Below are 16,164 nucleotides of genomic sequence, written 5' to 3' on the forward strand. Positions count from 1 at the left end.
TGATCAATAATGCCTTAGATAAAAGGCAGAAGTCTGCCTAACGAAGGAAGTCAGTGGTTACTAATTACATGTTACCACACAAAACTGCTTATTGGATACTTCAAGCCTTTTGCACTCATCACCAGATATGTGGAACTAATCTGCTAAGCATTTCAGAATACCAGCTTTATTCAAACATTTCAAATGACATTTTAAATGTAGTTGTTAAATTAGTTTGTTAAATTTCAGTAAAATTTACATTTTTAATTATTATTTCCAAACAGGAACAGTATGTGATAGAACTATGATTCCCTATCTTGGTTTGTATTACAGCTGGATGTTAGGGGTATACACACTATTATTTTCTAACTTCTTGTAGCGATATCCTCTCAAATACATGATTTCTGTGGGTAGAAAATAGCTGCATTACATCAACATTCTTATATTTCTAAATGCAAGATAAAATGGGTGAACCTGGATCCAGCACAACTACAAATTATGAGTCTCACGAAGCCATTTGAGATTTCAGTGTAAAAGGAAATTAACACAAACAAACAACCTTCAAATAACATTTAAAAGAGTCAAATGAAAATCAACAGACACCAAAGGAAATGTCAAAAAATAAAACATGACTATAGCTCTGAGTTTGGAGTAGATCTTTCTTTTTTTTCTGATGTGACAGGAACTCTGGCTCTATATATTAGTGTAGAAACCACATTGTGGTTGCAAGGCTGCACTAGTGTCAGGTTGTTGTGCTCCTGTTAACATCTGACTGAGTTAACAAGTCTCAGAGTGTAAGAAAAAGAAGTTTGTCTAAAGTTTGCTTTACTCACCACTTGTGTCTTTTAGGATCTTACTCTAAACAATAATTAATATAAATGTTTTCTTACTTATCTAAAATGATAAACATAATGTGAGATCATTTTCCCAAGGGGCCACACCAATACACCGAACTCAGTTCTGCTCAATTTTATTTCTTTATAAGCCTATTGGTGCGGCCCTCTATAACAGTTCCAGTTTCTCATGCGGCACCCTGGGAAACATTAATTGCCCATCCCTGAATAATTATTCCAAAATGAATCTAAAACTCAAACTCACCAGACAAGCTCTCCATGTGTCCACTAGATGGAGACTAAGAACCAAGAAAAATTCAAGATGCCGCAAAGAAAAAACATGTCTCCTTATGCTTAAATATCCGGGTATGAATTGTTCTTTTGTTCTGTCAGGTTCATTATTAATAGGGTTCTCTTTAAGCATCAGGTAAAAAAAAATATACTACTACAAGCCCCTGAAGCATTCGCTATTCACTCAGTGGAGTTTTAACTCCCTTTATGTCCCTCTTGGCTTCCCGTAGTCGTTCGCCAAAAAAAAAAAAAAAGTTTTCGCGTGAAGCCCAACCTGCTGAATGAAAAATGTCTCATTCCAACAGGTAAGAAACTTTTGGTGAATTTTACAGCCGCAACACTGTACACACGGTACAGCCGTGCGTGTATGAGTGGGGTCGCCTTTATTTAACGCTGTCTTCTCAAGAGGAAACGTTTTTGCAACCTCACGTTGCGTTGCCATGACAACGTGTAACCGTGGGAGACGTTACCTTATTAAAAAAAGTCACTTTTTTAAAGCTTTCTGCGCTGTTTTTATGCGAGGAGTAGCTGATTTTTTACATTACTAGATACCGAATGTCTCCCTGCCGTTTCTGGGATATCACAGTTATTATTATTATTATAATTATTGTTATTGTAGATTTCAACTAGCTATCGTTATTATCTAACTAGCACATCTGGTTACAAGCGTCAAGTGTTAGGATTGAGGCTCTGTGTTAGATTAACTGGCAGTATAATGACAGAGGTTACACACCGAGCAGGACAATAATTTAACATTCATTTTAATGACCCGGTTATTCAATACTTTAGAGTAGTCGATGTTGAATGCGTGTTTCGTGCGGTTATAGTGACTATGTTTCTCGGCTCTTAACATTGTCCTCTTATTTTAAACCACCCGGTATTCCCTTTTAACTGCAGCCATTTTGACATGAAATAGTATTGTGTGCCAAAAAGTGATTACAAACGTTTCTGTGTGTTTTTTTTAAATGTCTAATGTCTGCTTATATTGGTAATTAGTAGTAGTAAACAGCATTTATGAATGGGTTCCATATAAAATAACGAAATGCCATGTTTTGTAAGTATCAAGGGCTGCTTAAAATATCTTTATAGAACTTTTATGTTATATTTGTTGAAATTTCTGCTGCCCTTTTGGTCAGATCTCTCTTTAAAAAAAGACTTTTTTTTAAAGCTGGATATATAAAGTCACTTTGCAGTTTCTACTCGGCATTATCCATGTAAATGACCTGCTGAATTCTAATCGGTCAAACAACAATTTAAATGCTAGCACTTTTTTAGCAGGTGACATGAAACATAGATGCTACTAATAAGAAAAGCTTTAAATGATGTGATTAATAACACTTGTGTACTATTGTTGTCATATTGACTTATGTGAAACAGTCTGTGTAAAAGGGAGTAGTTTTAAGTGTCCTAAAACTTTATTTGGCCATAAAGAGGCCCACTGCTTTTTTTTTTTTTGAAACAGATGAATACTGTAGAAGCTGTTATGACATTAGTATTTGACAGGTGGGGCCATTTGTGTATTCCAATATGAATGTGACTTTTCTCCGGCTTCTCATCGATGTAAATTTGAGGTGTTCTTGTTTCTGCACTGGCCTACATTTTCCTACACGTCTGCCACCCTAGCTTCCCAAGGCTGAACCCAGCAAGGGCAGAGATTAGCTTTAACCAGGATTAAACCAATGAGAAAATTTGAATTTGTTGGCCCTTATCTCCTAGCAACATGTGGAGAGCCCTGAGCAAATGGCAGAATTTGATCTTTTGCTTCCTTTTGGCAAAGCGTGTTTTCTTGCCAATAGACACTTATCAAACATGACCATTGAACACAGCAGGATTTTTTTTTTGGGGGGGGGGGGGCTTTAAAATGATTTGTTTATAGGAAAGCTGCATGCATTTCTTGTTTGCAGTGTGGGAGCAGCAACTTAGTTGCACCTCCATTTTATTTGTCAGTCTTGTTGTCCATCAGCTGCCAGGTACAGTGTAATTTTACTGCTCTTTAGTTAGTCTGGTGTGTGCTTTAATGGCTTAATGTTGTTGGTGTAGTGCATTTAGACCAGAAGCTTTGATTATCTCTGCATAATATTAGGATTCACTCCATAACTTAGTAGATGGGATATTCGCATTCTAAACATGCAATTTCTTGCCTCATCAGGTAATGTAATTCCACGCTTCATTAGGACTGTGAAGTTTATCATTTGTCATCAAAGCCAAGCTGTCAATAAATGATTAAGTTTCACATGAGTAAAATGTAATATTGGGGCCCGAGCAAAACGGATGGCAGTGTACATTTTAATTGCAGTTAGGAAGATTTTGTTTTTGTTTGATTTTCAGGCGATATTTAAGCAGCTGCTCGTTACAGCTAGAGGCAGTCCCGCAGAGCTTGAGTCCAACTTATTCCTACAGTTTATGCAATTAAAGAAACATGAACTTCTAAAGGCCTCAAACAATAATTGAAATGTGTAATATGTTATTGGTCTGGGCAAACAGAGAGGGCTAAGTGTTTTTCTGTGTGCTTACCAACATTTTTCACTTACATGCAATCTCATCAACCTTTAGTATGCTGCAGCTAATCTATACCAACTATTTCCAGTATTGACTGACTACAGTTAATAGATAACTAAATCTGTTGTTTAGTCTATAAGATCACAAAAATCATTATGTATATCATTTCCCACAGCAAGGGGCTATTCTTGCTTTTTATGTTCAGCAGAGTCCTTGCTTCATATGATTGACACTGATGGGTTAGAAAAACTACATGTACATGATCACGAATAAATGAAAGAAGAGCTGTTTTAAGTAGAGAAAAGTAGGAAAAGGTTTTAAATGAACCCTTATGTGTCTTTTCTCTTTGCTTGTTATAGCATGCTTATATTTGGAAAACATTTGTACATTTAGTTAGTTACCGGTATGTAAATAAGCTGAAATTGCTGTCTGACAGAATGATGGAGAGGTGGGACAAGTAGGGGCTTGACCTGGGGCTCTAATTACTACCTCCTGAACCTGGAGATGAGACCAAATTCAATATAAAAGGGTGTACTGATGTTTGCTCACCCGTCAGTGTGTCTGTGGTTGAAAACAGACTTGTTATTTGTGCCATCACTGCAATTCCTTCCTCACTGGCTCTAGTTAATAATTATGTGTATTTTCTTGGGTCAGTGCTATAGAGATTGGAAAGAAGATCCATACATAGATTTTGGTGGTACTCCAGCACTTTCTTAATCAAGTCAAGAAAAGGAAAATAAGGAGTCTAGCCTTCAGGGAGGTTTCAAAATTTCGCATTTTGTAAGTACTGATGTAGGGGTGGAAGGAAGACGTAGCCTTAATGGAAAACATTTTAGGTACACAGGTGGCACAGGGGCACACTTCTTCCCCACCACTGCAGAGTGGTTCAAATCCCAATTGTATTTCCAGCAATTTGGTCATGCAACAAACACAAGTGGCCATGCTTTGCAAGTCACTAAATGACCATGTCTTTGCCACTCCATTAGCAATTCTTCAGTGTTGTCAGTGGCTGTTTGACTAAAGAGCACAACCTCTCAGTGAATTTCCTCAATGGAGGCAATTTGTAGCTTTTGTCAGATGCATTTATGTTTTACATTTAAAAAAAATCTTGATGGGAGAGGTGGCGGTACAGTGCTTGTCTTTACTTTAATTCTCTTCGGTTCTTTTCTTTGCTCCTTTAAGGCCCTTACTTTGGGTTTGTGGTGGGGCACAAGAAGAGTAGAATTGTTTTTGACTTTAAGTTTAAAAAAACAAACAGATTTAAGTAAGTCATGCATTTCAATTGAATTGTTAGAATCACAGGTATAGATATTCTAGATAGGCACACAAGGCTTAAAGCAATTCAAGACCTGTGTCTGTGACCCTTTTAAGGTCAGACCTCTCACCCTAACCTGAACATGAACTTGATATCCTATTTCCTTTGTATCAGAGATCTGGGGCCAAGGACCAGTCACCTCTGTCTGGGAGATACCTGAGGAGCTGAGACCCTCCTCCAGTCTCCTCAAGTCCTCAGTGATACACTCATCACATGCTGCTGTCTCCACAAATGAGCTATGATTGAGGTGACTGGAATTTCCAGAGGCTGTCACAATCATTTTGATTGGAAAATAGACAGGAGAAAATGGGAGAGACAGGCCTGTTATGAGAGCCCTGTCAGGGCTAAAATAATGCATCAGAGTGAAGAGGTTAAAGACACCACTTCCTTGTTAATAATTAATTGCTGTGCGTGTGGTGGATCCACTTCATCGCTCCCAGTCATCACTTGATAATTGCTTTACATTTAATTTGGCTTTAGAGACTGTTTTTCAAGCTGGGTAAATTGTGCTTAAAGTGAATATGGGCTCAGACAGAGACAAGAGTTTGGTCATAAACCATAAACCAGAAAAAAAGGCGACAACTTAGACTGGGAGAAGTAAAGTTTTAGTAATTCTGTACACTATTTGAACACCAGACTTTTGGAATTAAAGTCATTAGGAAACTTTTAAAAATGTCTACAGCATTAGTAGATGAAGCTTAAAAAAATAAACGTAATCGTTGACACTTGCTTGAAACTAGCAGTGATAATTTCTTGCGTTGGAGAATATTTATGTGTCTCTCAGCATTTCCTTATTTTTAAGCCTTCTTACCACGACACATGTAATGCCTTAGGGTTTAGAAACATGGTTGCCAAGGATTGATTGGGCTGTAATGATTAGGAATGATGGCAAACTGGATCATGAAGGAAAGCTATTACTTTTCTTGACTGACTAGAAGATGAAAAATAATCTTGTTATGATGTTGGGATTTTAAGATAAAACAATATAAAAATCACTTTGCTTTTTTTAAAATTTTTTTTAGAAAAACCTGCTGTAATACCAATATTTGACAAATTTGACAGATATTAGTATTTTAAAAAAAAATGATTAGCCAAAGGATTACAGCTACTCGTCAGTTAAGACTGAATTTCTTTTATACACATGCCAATTCAAGAAAGATTATGACTGCCTTCTCCTTCCTTCTGTAGATGACAAAAGGAGATGTTAGTGGACTAGATATGAACCTGAAGTCTGTGCGGACCAGTAGATGCACGTCGGAGAGGAATGTGCTAGATATACGGCTGAAAAATGATGGAGACATCAGGGTATGTTGATCCTGTAACACGATCCCACTGACAAAGTCTAGTCTTTGATGACGTCTGTTTTACACACTATGTGCAGCATTAGAAAACCAAACTCCACTTTGCTGCTGTATAGCCTCCTTCATTGGTTAATTTCACTGCTCACTTTTCTAAATCCAAAGCAGCCAGTGCTCAGTCTTGCGTGCACACAGATAACAATCAAGTTAATTAGACCTGAGATTGAGCGAACTGCAGCAGCAACTTAATCATTTGTAACTTGATTAAAAATACTATATTCTGCGGCTCCAGAGACTGGTGTGGTTTTTTTTTTTTCCTTCAGAGGGCTTCGCAACTTTGCAATTCAGGTCTTAAGTTAGGACATAATGTTTTTGAAAAACAACAGTGAAATGATCCTGAGGTCTTCAACACCTGCTCGGGGGAAATCCTCTGTTGTATATGACTGACGGTGAACAGATGGATATTACAAATGTATTAATGTTTTCTCGTATTTTTGTGCCCATAGGAAATTTATAAATTTGAAAATAAATTGGGTCAAGGTGCCTTTGGAGTTGTTTATGAAGCCACCCACATAAAGACACAGACAAAATGGGCCATTAAGACGTTTTGCAGACCACCGGTGAGTGTGTTTGGCATCCCTCGAGGAAGCCTGTTTTTTAATGTGTTTAAAAAGTTGCACTAATAAGGGAAGTTTATTTTTGGAGGGTAACAAATCCAGCTGTGATTTGACTTTCTGTTGCATTAGGCAGGAAGTTCGAAAGTAGAAATGGTGGATAACGAAATAAACCTTCTCAAACAAATGAATCATGCGCACATAATACATCTTGAGGCAGTCTACCGCTCGACCACGGTAAGCGTTGCTATCCTTTAAATCACAAACTCAAAATTAGCATAATTAAGTGAGTGGGTGAATGTAATGCATGTAACATATCACTGTGTCTATTACTGCATGCCGCTCTGCATAAATATTACTGATGAACACACAAATTGACTGTATAGTAAGATGCATTTATCTTCTCGTTTCTAGATGATTTATTTGGTTACTGAGCTGTGCAAAGGGGGTGATCTGAGGGAGCTGTTGCAGCGGAAAAAGTTCTTCACAGAGGACGAGACGAGGGATATAATCTGTAGTTTAGCTGATGCTGTTGTGCACCTTCATAAAAGAGGTAACGTCATTTTCTAGATTGATCTAATCTATGCTAATTATACTGTCGAAAATGTAGTTCAGCCTGTGTTTTGAATGAATTGTGCTTCAGTTAATTTATACTGGTGCTATAATGCCATTATTGTATTCAAATTGTTTTTGCCCTCAATGATGTGATATTCCTTGCCATTAGGGCTTTCAGTCACTGTAGCAAGGTGTCTTATTTTGATAAAATGGCAGTAATGCCCAGCTGCCAGGAAATAAACATTTTAATTAAACCATTTATTTGGAAATGCTGTTTCCCCTTTGGTAAAATCTGAGGTTAGAGGTAATTTAGGACAGTTCTTGGTAATGAGGCATCATTTCATGTGGCTAATGACTAATGTAGAACAAACTAGGGAACAATACTAATTAACAGGAGTTTTTCACATGGAAAGTCCTTTTGTGGTGGTGTTCTTCGGCTTCATTTTTATTAATGATAGTAATGAGAAAGTGCTTGAATGAGCTCTCCAGAAACCTTTCTTTGTCAAATGACAAGTTGCATAACTTGGCTTAAATTTGTAGATCACATTTTTTCTGACCTTTGTCAGTACCATCGGCACATTAAGGGGCGTCCACACAGGAAGCGATTCGCTTGTCGCTAGCGGACATACCAGGCTCTGATTGTCTAGGAAACACTCTAGTGCAGGGGTGGGCAATTATTGCTCCCCATGGGCCACATGAGAAACTGGGACTGTTGGGGTGGGCCACGCCAATAAGCTTCTGAAGATTTAAAGTTAATATTGAGCAGAGTTTAGTTCATCTTATTGGTGCGACTGTCCAAAACAGTCCCAGTTTCTCATGTTGCCCCTTGGAAAAAGTAATTGCCCACTGCCTGCTCGAATGAATTACCCCTCATATGTCAGTCAGTGGTATGCTTCTGTCTTATTGGTAGTCTCCTCAATCACTCGCTTTGAAGCTGAGAAAATTTTAACAAATAAGCTGCCCACTTCACCTCAGCAGTGGTCTCTGGTTCCCGCATCACTGGTAGTTGCTTGCTGTGTGGATCTGTGAACTGTATTGTTTCTTATTGTTCTTATTCCTTAATGGAATGAAATGCACCAAACCTTATATTGTGTAGTTTATAGTTCGAAATTAATTTCTTTGCACTAGTATTTCATTAAGTAACTAGAAAAAAAGCAGAACTAAGTAGAGTATTTAACAACTGGTACTTCTGTTTTAGTGTGTGTATAATTGTTACGTAACTGAAAAAAGAAATTGAGAGTTCAGGTGACAGAAAGCACTTTAAAGAAAAATAATTACCATACCAAAAAAATGTTAAATAGACAAAAGAAAAAAAACATTTTCAGGTGTTTGTTTTGGGCACATCATTTGTTCTAACTTACCTTTCACACACCATCAGCACTGTTGCATTGTATAATTGGTTGCTTCAAATAGTGCACTGAATAGGACTGCCCAGGGCAAATTGTATTTTTCCTCCTGCCTTCCCTCTCTGTGCTAAGTTAACAAGGCCCTTCAGCCTGGTCTGCTGTAAGCAGGAAAAACATAACTGTGTTAGCATGTATGGAACATGTAATTTATTCTAGTGACTGACCATAAAGTTATACCTTGATGAAAGGCTACATATGTATTTTTCTCTTGTTCGCTTCTTCAATTCTTGGCTTATAATTCAACACAAGAAGTCAAAATATTAACATAAAGGTTTTGTCATGTTCCACTGGCCCAGCCCATGAATCTGCTTAGTTAAGTTAGTATTTATAACCCCCTTTGGGGACATTTGCCCCCCTGCTTTACTAGCATTAACTACTTAGAAAATGCAGGTAACCTCCAAAATGCAGCCACCTTTTTGTTTCTGCCTTTTGCACAGGTAATATTACAATAATTATGTTGGGATTGATGTTTTATCTATGACTCATGAAAAGTTAAATAGTTATCACTGGTCTCATCATTAAGCAACCACTGGTCTACTTCTAATTTAAAAAAAAAATGATTGAGATATTTATTGCAGCACCTAATCCTGTAAATATAATCCTGTAAATATATATAAAAATATTTGAAGCTTTTATGTCCGTGTAAAATTTCCCGTTTCTTCACATCCTACAGATATTGTACACAGGGACTTGAAACTTGAGAACATTCTTGTGAAAAATTCTCCTGATAAGGATGGTGACAAAATCGATGTCAAGGTAAAATGTTGAACCAAACTGAGAGCTTTCCATAAATGCATCTTATCCATTCTCTGCCACACTGAGAAAAAGCCTCAAATAGGCGCCTTCTCCTCGCCCACTGTCTCCTCTATAGTTAGTAAAGGCTTTAAATACTATCTCATTATGATAGTCTCCCCCTGGTCTTCCTTTATAGTCCACCTTTACAAATGGAGTCTAAACTGCGTCTTTAAACAGATGACACGCTGAGCACAGCATGTTGCTTGTATTGATGGCGAGCCAGACAAAGCAGATACCTGGTGTATGAGTTAAAACAAGGCCAGGATTGTCTTTGTCTTTGGCTGCACATACACTAACACACACTTATAGTACATGTTGTTAGAAAGTTTTGTCATAGCAGAGCATAAATTGTTTTTCAGAGTAGTTTCTTTTTTTTAAACTTTGCAAGTATTGCAATTTTTTTTCCTCTAGAAAAATTCTGTATAGTGTCGGCTTGTATTGATGTTACTTGCCTAGCTCCTTACTGAAGCACCTTTAACAAAGAATCTAATATGGATTTTGTCAGCATGACTGAATCATGTTTATTTGTGACACCTTTTTCCTAAGTGCTGTTCTCCACCTAGGTGGCAGACTTTGGATTATCGGTGAAGACAGGTGGTGTCGGGATCGAAAACATAATGACACACGCCTGTGGGACCCTTATCTATATGGGTAAGATATTTGGATCTCCTGCAGCATGCTAGTTGACCAACACGATGACAGTGCGGATGAACAGAGTAGCAGAAATCACTCCTGTTTTTGATTCTACCACTGAGGGCGCCAAAGTATTTTTATGACATTTTTAAGTTTAAATACAGACTGCAAAATTCATAAATGGACTGTAAAATGCTGTTTTTGTTTTTATATAAAAAGTATATTGTTAAATGTTATGACTAAATATGCTATTACATACTTATATCTACAATGCAGTGTAAAAGCTATAAGTCCTTGTGAAAAAACCAGTAAAGTGGTCATGCTTTCAAAAGTAATATTTATCTTTTAACTTAACGGGATACAAACTGTGGTGTCCCTATGCCTTTAAAAAGTACCGATTCTTGTACAGGCAGATTTTCACTTTAACTGTTTGTAAAAGTTGGAATAAAGTTATTGCCAGTCTTTCAGTGAATTTATGCTTCCTCAGCTGCCACTTCCTCTTTGGTAATCCTTGACTTACTCTGTGATACTAAGATCAGCGTTTTCTGAGATTGTGCCCCTTCATTCCTTTTATTATCAAAGATATTAGGAGAATTTTTATCTTTAGAACTTTGGTTGTACGTTTGAGGTACTCAGTCTGGGACAAATTAAATTTATTCTTGATGATGTTTAATGCCAGGACTTCTCAGGTCCTTGTTAACACTCAGACGACTAAACCGCCTCCTCTTGGAGCCAAATATTTCAGGCTATGACTTGTCCCAAAGCACCCGCTCTTCCATTTCTGCACTCCACATCTCCTGTTTTTCTGCATACGTGAGTTAACTTGGCTTTGTCTTTACATCAGAGGATTGGCTATTTGGCTGGAAGTCTTCCATGACGGCAATTCTGGAAAATCCTCAGATGTTTGCTGCACTCTATTTCCTTGACTTGCCTCTTTGTTTTGAACCGTAACCGTTTCTGTGTGGTTCTACAGATGATCTTGGACTACACATCCAGAAAAACCTGTTTGTCACAAAATGTTGGCCTGTGAGAGACCAAGCATTGCAGGCTGACCACCTTCTGTCTTCCTGCTGTGCTCATTTTGTTTCACGGTTAAAGATTTTTAGCTCGAACTGTCACTGTTTCAGAATCCTTACCTTTTTATTATGTCAGGGTATCAGCCACTTTAATCCTTCCTACACAGCTGTTTCTGTTACAGTTAATGGTTTTGGTTTAGCCACGTTAATGATTTGATTCATTAGCACCTGTTTGGTATAATTGTTCAATTATGTGCTGGGCTATATGCCTGCAAATTCCTTCTGTTATTTTGTTACTTTCTCAGCATATAAATATGTCTCTGGAGTGTTTCATGGTTGCACAAAGGATGTTTTGTAGATCCAGCATATAATTTAAAATACATTACAAAAGATATAAATCATTATATATTAAAAATATATAATAATATATTCAAAAGATGAGCCTCTTCCACATTTATTTATTCATCTCTAACTTTTATGGCTCATTACTACCTCTAACTGTGGTTTTGCACTTTCACCTTGTGTGTCACTCAGCTTGCATGTGTATGTGTCCTTGCAAATATGGTGACAAAACATAACACACACATTATTATAGTGTTAACTTATTGAAATGGGGCTCAGCAGTGCTGCTGGTGCTAAAAAACATCATTTAACAAAGTGTTTTTCCACCACAAATTTCTGTAGCTCATGCAGACCAAGTCATACATTTGTGCATTTGTGTTGTTTCCAGCCCCTGAAATGATGAGCGGTCGAGGTTATACCCAGTGGTGCGACGTGTGGAGCATAGGAGTCATTATGTATATGTTGTAAGTAGGCGCACACATACTATTTTTATACATGTACACGATTCATGAGTGCACATGTCTGAGGTATGTGTCCCTGTAGACTGTGTGGAGAACCTCCATTTGTCTCCAAAACAAGGAAAAACCTACTTAAGAAGATAATGAACACTGGAGTCAAATTTTCTCAACCCATCTGGGCCTCAGTCAGTGATGCAGGTAACACTTCATGATCTTAATCACATTCTTATGGTAATATAAAGTAGCAGCGCAAATGCTTCATATGTGCAGTTTTACTGGGCAGGTTGGTATTACGAACACTCACTGATCGTCTTGAGTCTGTCTCAACAGCTAAAAATCTTTTGACTTGCCTACTGAAGGTGGACCCCGCATACCGAATGTCTGCTAATCAGCTACTAGAGAACCCCTGGATTACAGTAAGGCACTTTCAGCATTCATGAACTTCAGATAAGTCGCATGAAGAGCTCTTATAGTGCGCTTTGTCAAACAGGGTGACTCTACTATGCCTGTTGTACCACCCAATGTGCTGGAGATGATGCGTCAGTACCTGGAGCAGGAAGAAAGTAATAATGAAGATTAAATTAAATCTTCCAAGTCATCACTTGATCATTTTGATTTTGATTTGATCACTTTATTAGTACTGTTGCTATCATTTGATAAGCTGTAGTTTAATATGCTGATTACTATATTTGAGTTCTCCTGATATATAACTGAGCAGACACGCAGGTCACAGTACAAATGGATCTGGAAAAGTTGCCAAATAAGGCCAAGGCAGTGATATTGACTTAGTAATGTAATATTTAAATGTGAGGCATTTGTTTTCATTTAGCATAGACTATAAAGAAACAGATGACAGTGATAAACCAAAGGCATGTGAATCTACCTAATGTAGATGTTGCTAAAAAACTTCCAAAACAGGAAATAAGACTTCAGAAGTTTCACCCTTCATCACTTCTGAGGCAAACCTGGACTCAGTCCCGGTCCACCCGGCATTTTCAGCAGAAACTAACAGCAACTGCATGAGACACAGCAGCTCTGACATATCTTCCACATCCACCAAACTGGTAATGTGTTTCTCTTTAGCACAGCTCTCTCAACATTTTCACATTAATTGCCTATGTGTGTGTTTTAGGACCCCAAATGTGTGTTTCTTAAGGTCTCTTATTATCTACTTAAGTGCTATATGTGATTAATGTAGGTTTTGTATCACTCACTATTAAACACCCCACTTTCCCCTTTTGGCAATTATTGGGTTTTATCTTGAGTCATCGCTGTAGGTTTATGATCAGCACAACAGAGTTACAGAGTTGTTAGATTTCATCTGTATTATATCATAATGGCTGGTGTGATGTGTTTGTCACGTGCTTCCTTTACTCTGATTTCCCACCTAAAAAAATTTCCCTGGTTCCTTAAAAGCTCCATGTTTTCTTTTAGATATAAAAACATTTTAGAAGCACTCATACACAGTTTTAAAAGTTACTGTAATGTCGTCAGCGTCTTGATTTCTTTTTATTCCTGTTAGCAATTAATACTGCTAATAGTTCACATAAATTGAGTCTCAGTGTGTGTGTGTGTTTGTGTGTGTGTGTGTGTCAAAGGTTTAAAATGAAACAAGACAAACCTGAATTTTCCTTTAAACTACCTCTTTATAGGCCATTATGTGTGGTCATGAAGTCCATGTTTCGTGTTTTCCCTGTGGTTATCATAGGACGGTGGAATAAAGACTAAAGAAAGCAGTGGCAGTCTTCAGCAGGACAAACAAATAAACAGCTCTGACACCCCAGCACAGCTAGCAACCACACAGGTCTGTTGAACCTCCTACATCCTATGTTTTTTGGTTAATTTAAAGTTTTCTTTAGTGTGTATTTTCAGCAGCATACATGTCTAATCTAAAATGTCAGTTTACAAATGTCTACTGATTTACCGTTTGGATAAAAAAAAAAGGTTTTCTTTATAGCTGAATTTCTGCATATTGGCTTTCATGTTTAACTACCACTAGATGGTGCCAGATTCACCTCTTAAAGATGTTAGAAGATGTTAATAAAGGTGTAGCCATGCAGCTGTTTTTTTTTATATGGATGTCATTGTTAATTCTGTTATGTAAGATTAATATGAGTCTTATGCCTGCAGTCTCATGCTCTTGTTAAACTCTCCACACAGCCGAGTGCAAAGCAGCGTAGGCCTACAGACAAGAAGGACCTCAGTTCAGGACAGAAACAATCCCCCAAACCCAAGTAAGGCAGACGACCAGAGACTTTCTACCCCCAGTAAAGTACAACTGGTCCCTGCAAACCACCAGCTAGCTCCAAGACTGAAAACCATTTAGAATAAAACTAAAAAATGAGCCATATCCCATTATAAAACATGAAGAGAGAGAGAAAAACAAAAACAAACCTGACCTTTTGTGGCTGTGTTGGACATACATTTGTTGTTTTGTTTTTCATTCTGTTATTTAATTGAGATCTCTTATTTAACAGTAATGTGAATGTAAATACTAGGAATGGTGCAGCCTTTTTGTGCTGGCCGGACACTAAGCAGCAAACACAGTGTCACATAACTGTGAAAATAGTACAAAGAGGCCGAAAACCACTGCAGCTGATTCAGCTTCAGTTTCAGCTTCAGGACTGCCGTGTGCCAAAAGAAAGAGACTCCGTCTGAGATAATCTCCCACATGGGGAGAAACTCCTGGAGAAATTATTTGTATTAAATAGCCAATTGTTTTAGAACATCAAACAGCTAACATAAAGACTCATGCATTTCTATAGTTGCTGCCAAATGTGGAGCCTGAATGAGCCTGATGTGTAACACTGATACTTTTAGCTTACAGCAACAACAAGGTTAGGTAAGATTTTGATGTTTTATCTTGACATCTCTCTCTTCCCTAAGTCTTCATTTTAGCTGCTGTAAACTGTTTAGGTATATATTTTTGTCTTTTTTTTTTTTTTTAATTTGTCACTTTTCTTTTAGGTTATTTGCTTTATAAATAGGAGAGAAAACACTCGTGCAGATTACTGGATATTATTTAAAAAACAACAAACAAAAAAAGAGTGAGCAATAGGGATTTTCTTTCTTTCTGTTCTGACCTCTCAATTCCAAAACGTCCGATATGCAGTGACTGCACCCTCTCAGTGTCAAAACAGAAAAACTGTCACACAGGCTGGTTACGCTCCATCTGAATGCAGAGGATTGGGACTGGGGGCAGCCACGGGTCTAATCTCGTTTGGAGGCCATTGAAAGCAGTAGGAGCTACTTTGAGGGCACTGCCATTCAAGCACAGGTTTTTCCGCTGCAGAGAGAATAATCCCCAGCATAGATACAACATTAAAGTATCCAAGCATAACACACAGAGGGTGAATTTCAAATCCACCCATTTGCATCTTGAAGTGAATGAGTGCCAACAATGGGGCCCCGTTTTCATGCACAGGCTCTGTGTTTTAGTGTGTATGTGTAAATGTAGTTTGCACTTTTTCTTGAATGAGTGGACTCTTTTTTTTAAGTCAAATTTTATCCAGGCAGACATTCTACAGTAATCTCAGGTGATGTTCCCTAACATAGTGAGTAGATATGCAAATGAGATGTGAATTATTTTTGATTAAAGCTGCTTGCCAAAAGGACTGGGTGATTCCTGAAAACATGATTTTGGTTTACTCACTGCTTTGAACAGCAGATGGTAGCTGGTAGTGAGTTGTTGAATTGATTCTGAAATAATTCCCTGAAGTTAATCTGACACAGGGTGTCGTCCCTGAAGCTACCTAGTTTTGTGCATGAAGCTCTGTAATTAGAATTGATTGCTTGAGCCACTGCCCATTAAAACTGTGACACCCATGTGATGTGGCACTAATTAATATGTTGTATGCTTATATCTGCGTGGTCCATAGAGGAAAAATAAATAAAATGTTGAGACATACTTCCTTTTGGGTTCTGCCTTATGATTGTGGCGATAAGTTGAGAAAAAGAGGACAGCAGTGGGGTGTGGATATTTGACGTACAGCAAGATATAGGAGTGCTTATATGTGTCTTCGGTTGGGACAAATTCTAACAGAGTGAAACTCATGAAGGACACATGGAAGAGTCATAACTATGTTGCTAAAGTCAGATGTTGTTAAAACACTGTCATGGTGTTTCAAGCA

At 37.7% G+C, this 16,164-nt stretch overlaps 1 protein-coding gene across 1 annotated transcript; it reads left to right on the forward strand.

Moving 5' to 3' along the window:
* Positions 1 to 1,316: 1,316 nt before the first annotated feature.
* Positions 1,317 to 15,914, forward strand: stk33 (serine/threonine kinase 33). Its single transcript, XM_040011752.1, has 15 exons — positions 1,317 to 1,408; positions 5,032 to 5,164; positions 6,106 to 6,222; positions 6,722 to 6,835; positions 6,962 to 7,066; positions 7,244 to 7,382; positions 9,464 to 9,546; positions 10,149 to 10,236; positions 11,965 to 12,040; positions 12,120 to 12,232; positions 12,365 to 12,450; positions 12,525 to 12,597; positions 12,953 to 13,098; positions 13,743 to 13,838; positions 14,195 to 15,914. Exons 2-15 carry the CDS (start codon positions 5,156 to 5,158, stop codon positions 14,270 to 14,272), a joined length of 1,323 nt encoding a protein of 440 aa, XP_039867686.1. The 5' UTR covers positions 1,317 to 1,408; positions 5,032 to 5,155; the 3' UTR covers positions 14,273 to 15,914.
* Positions 15,915 to 16,164: the final 250 nt, after the last annotated feature.

Source organism: Simochromis diagramma, unplaced genomic scaffold (assembly GCF_900408965.1).
Source record: "Simochromis diagramma unplaced genomic scaffold, fSimDia1.1 OVJJ01000603.1, whole genome shotgun sequence".
Classification (NCBI taxonomy): domain Eukaryota; kingdom Metazoa; phylum Chordata; class Actinopteri; order Cichliformes; family Cichlidae; genus Simochromis; species Simochromis diagramma.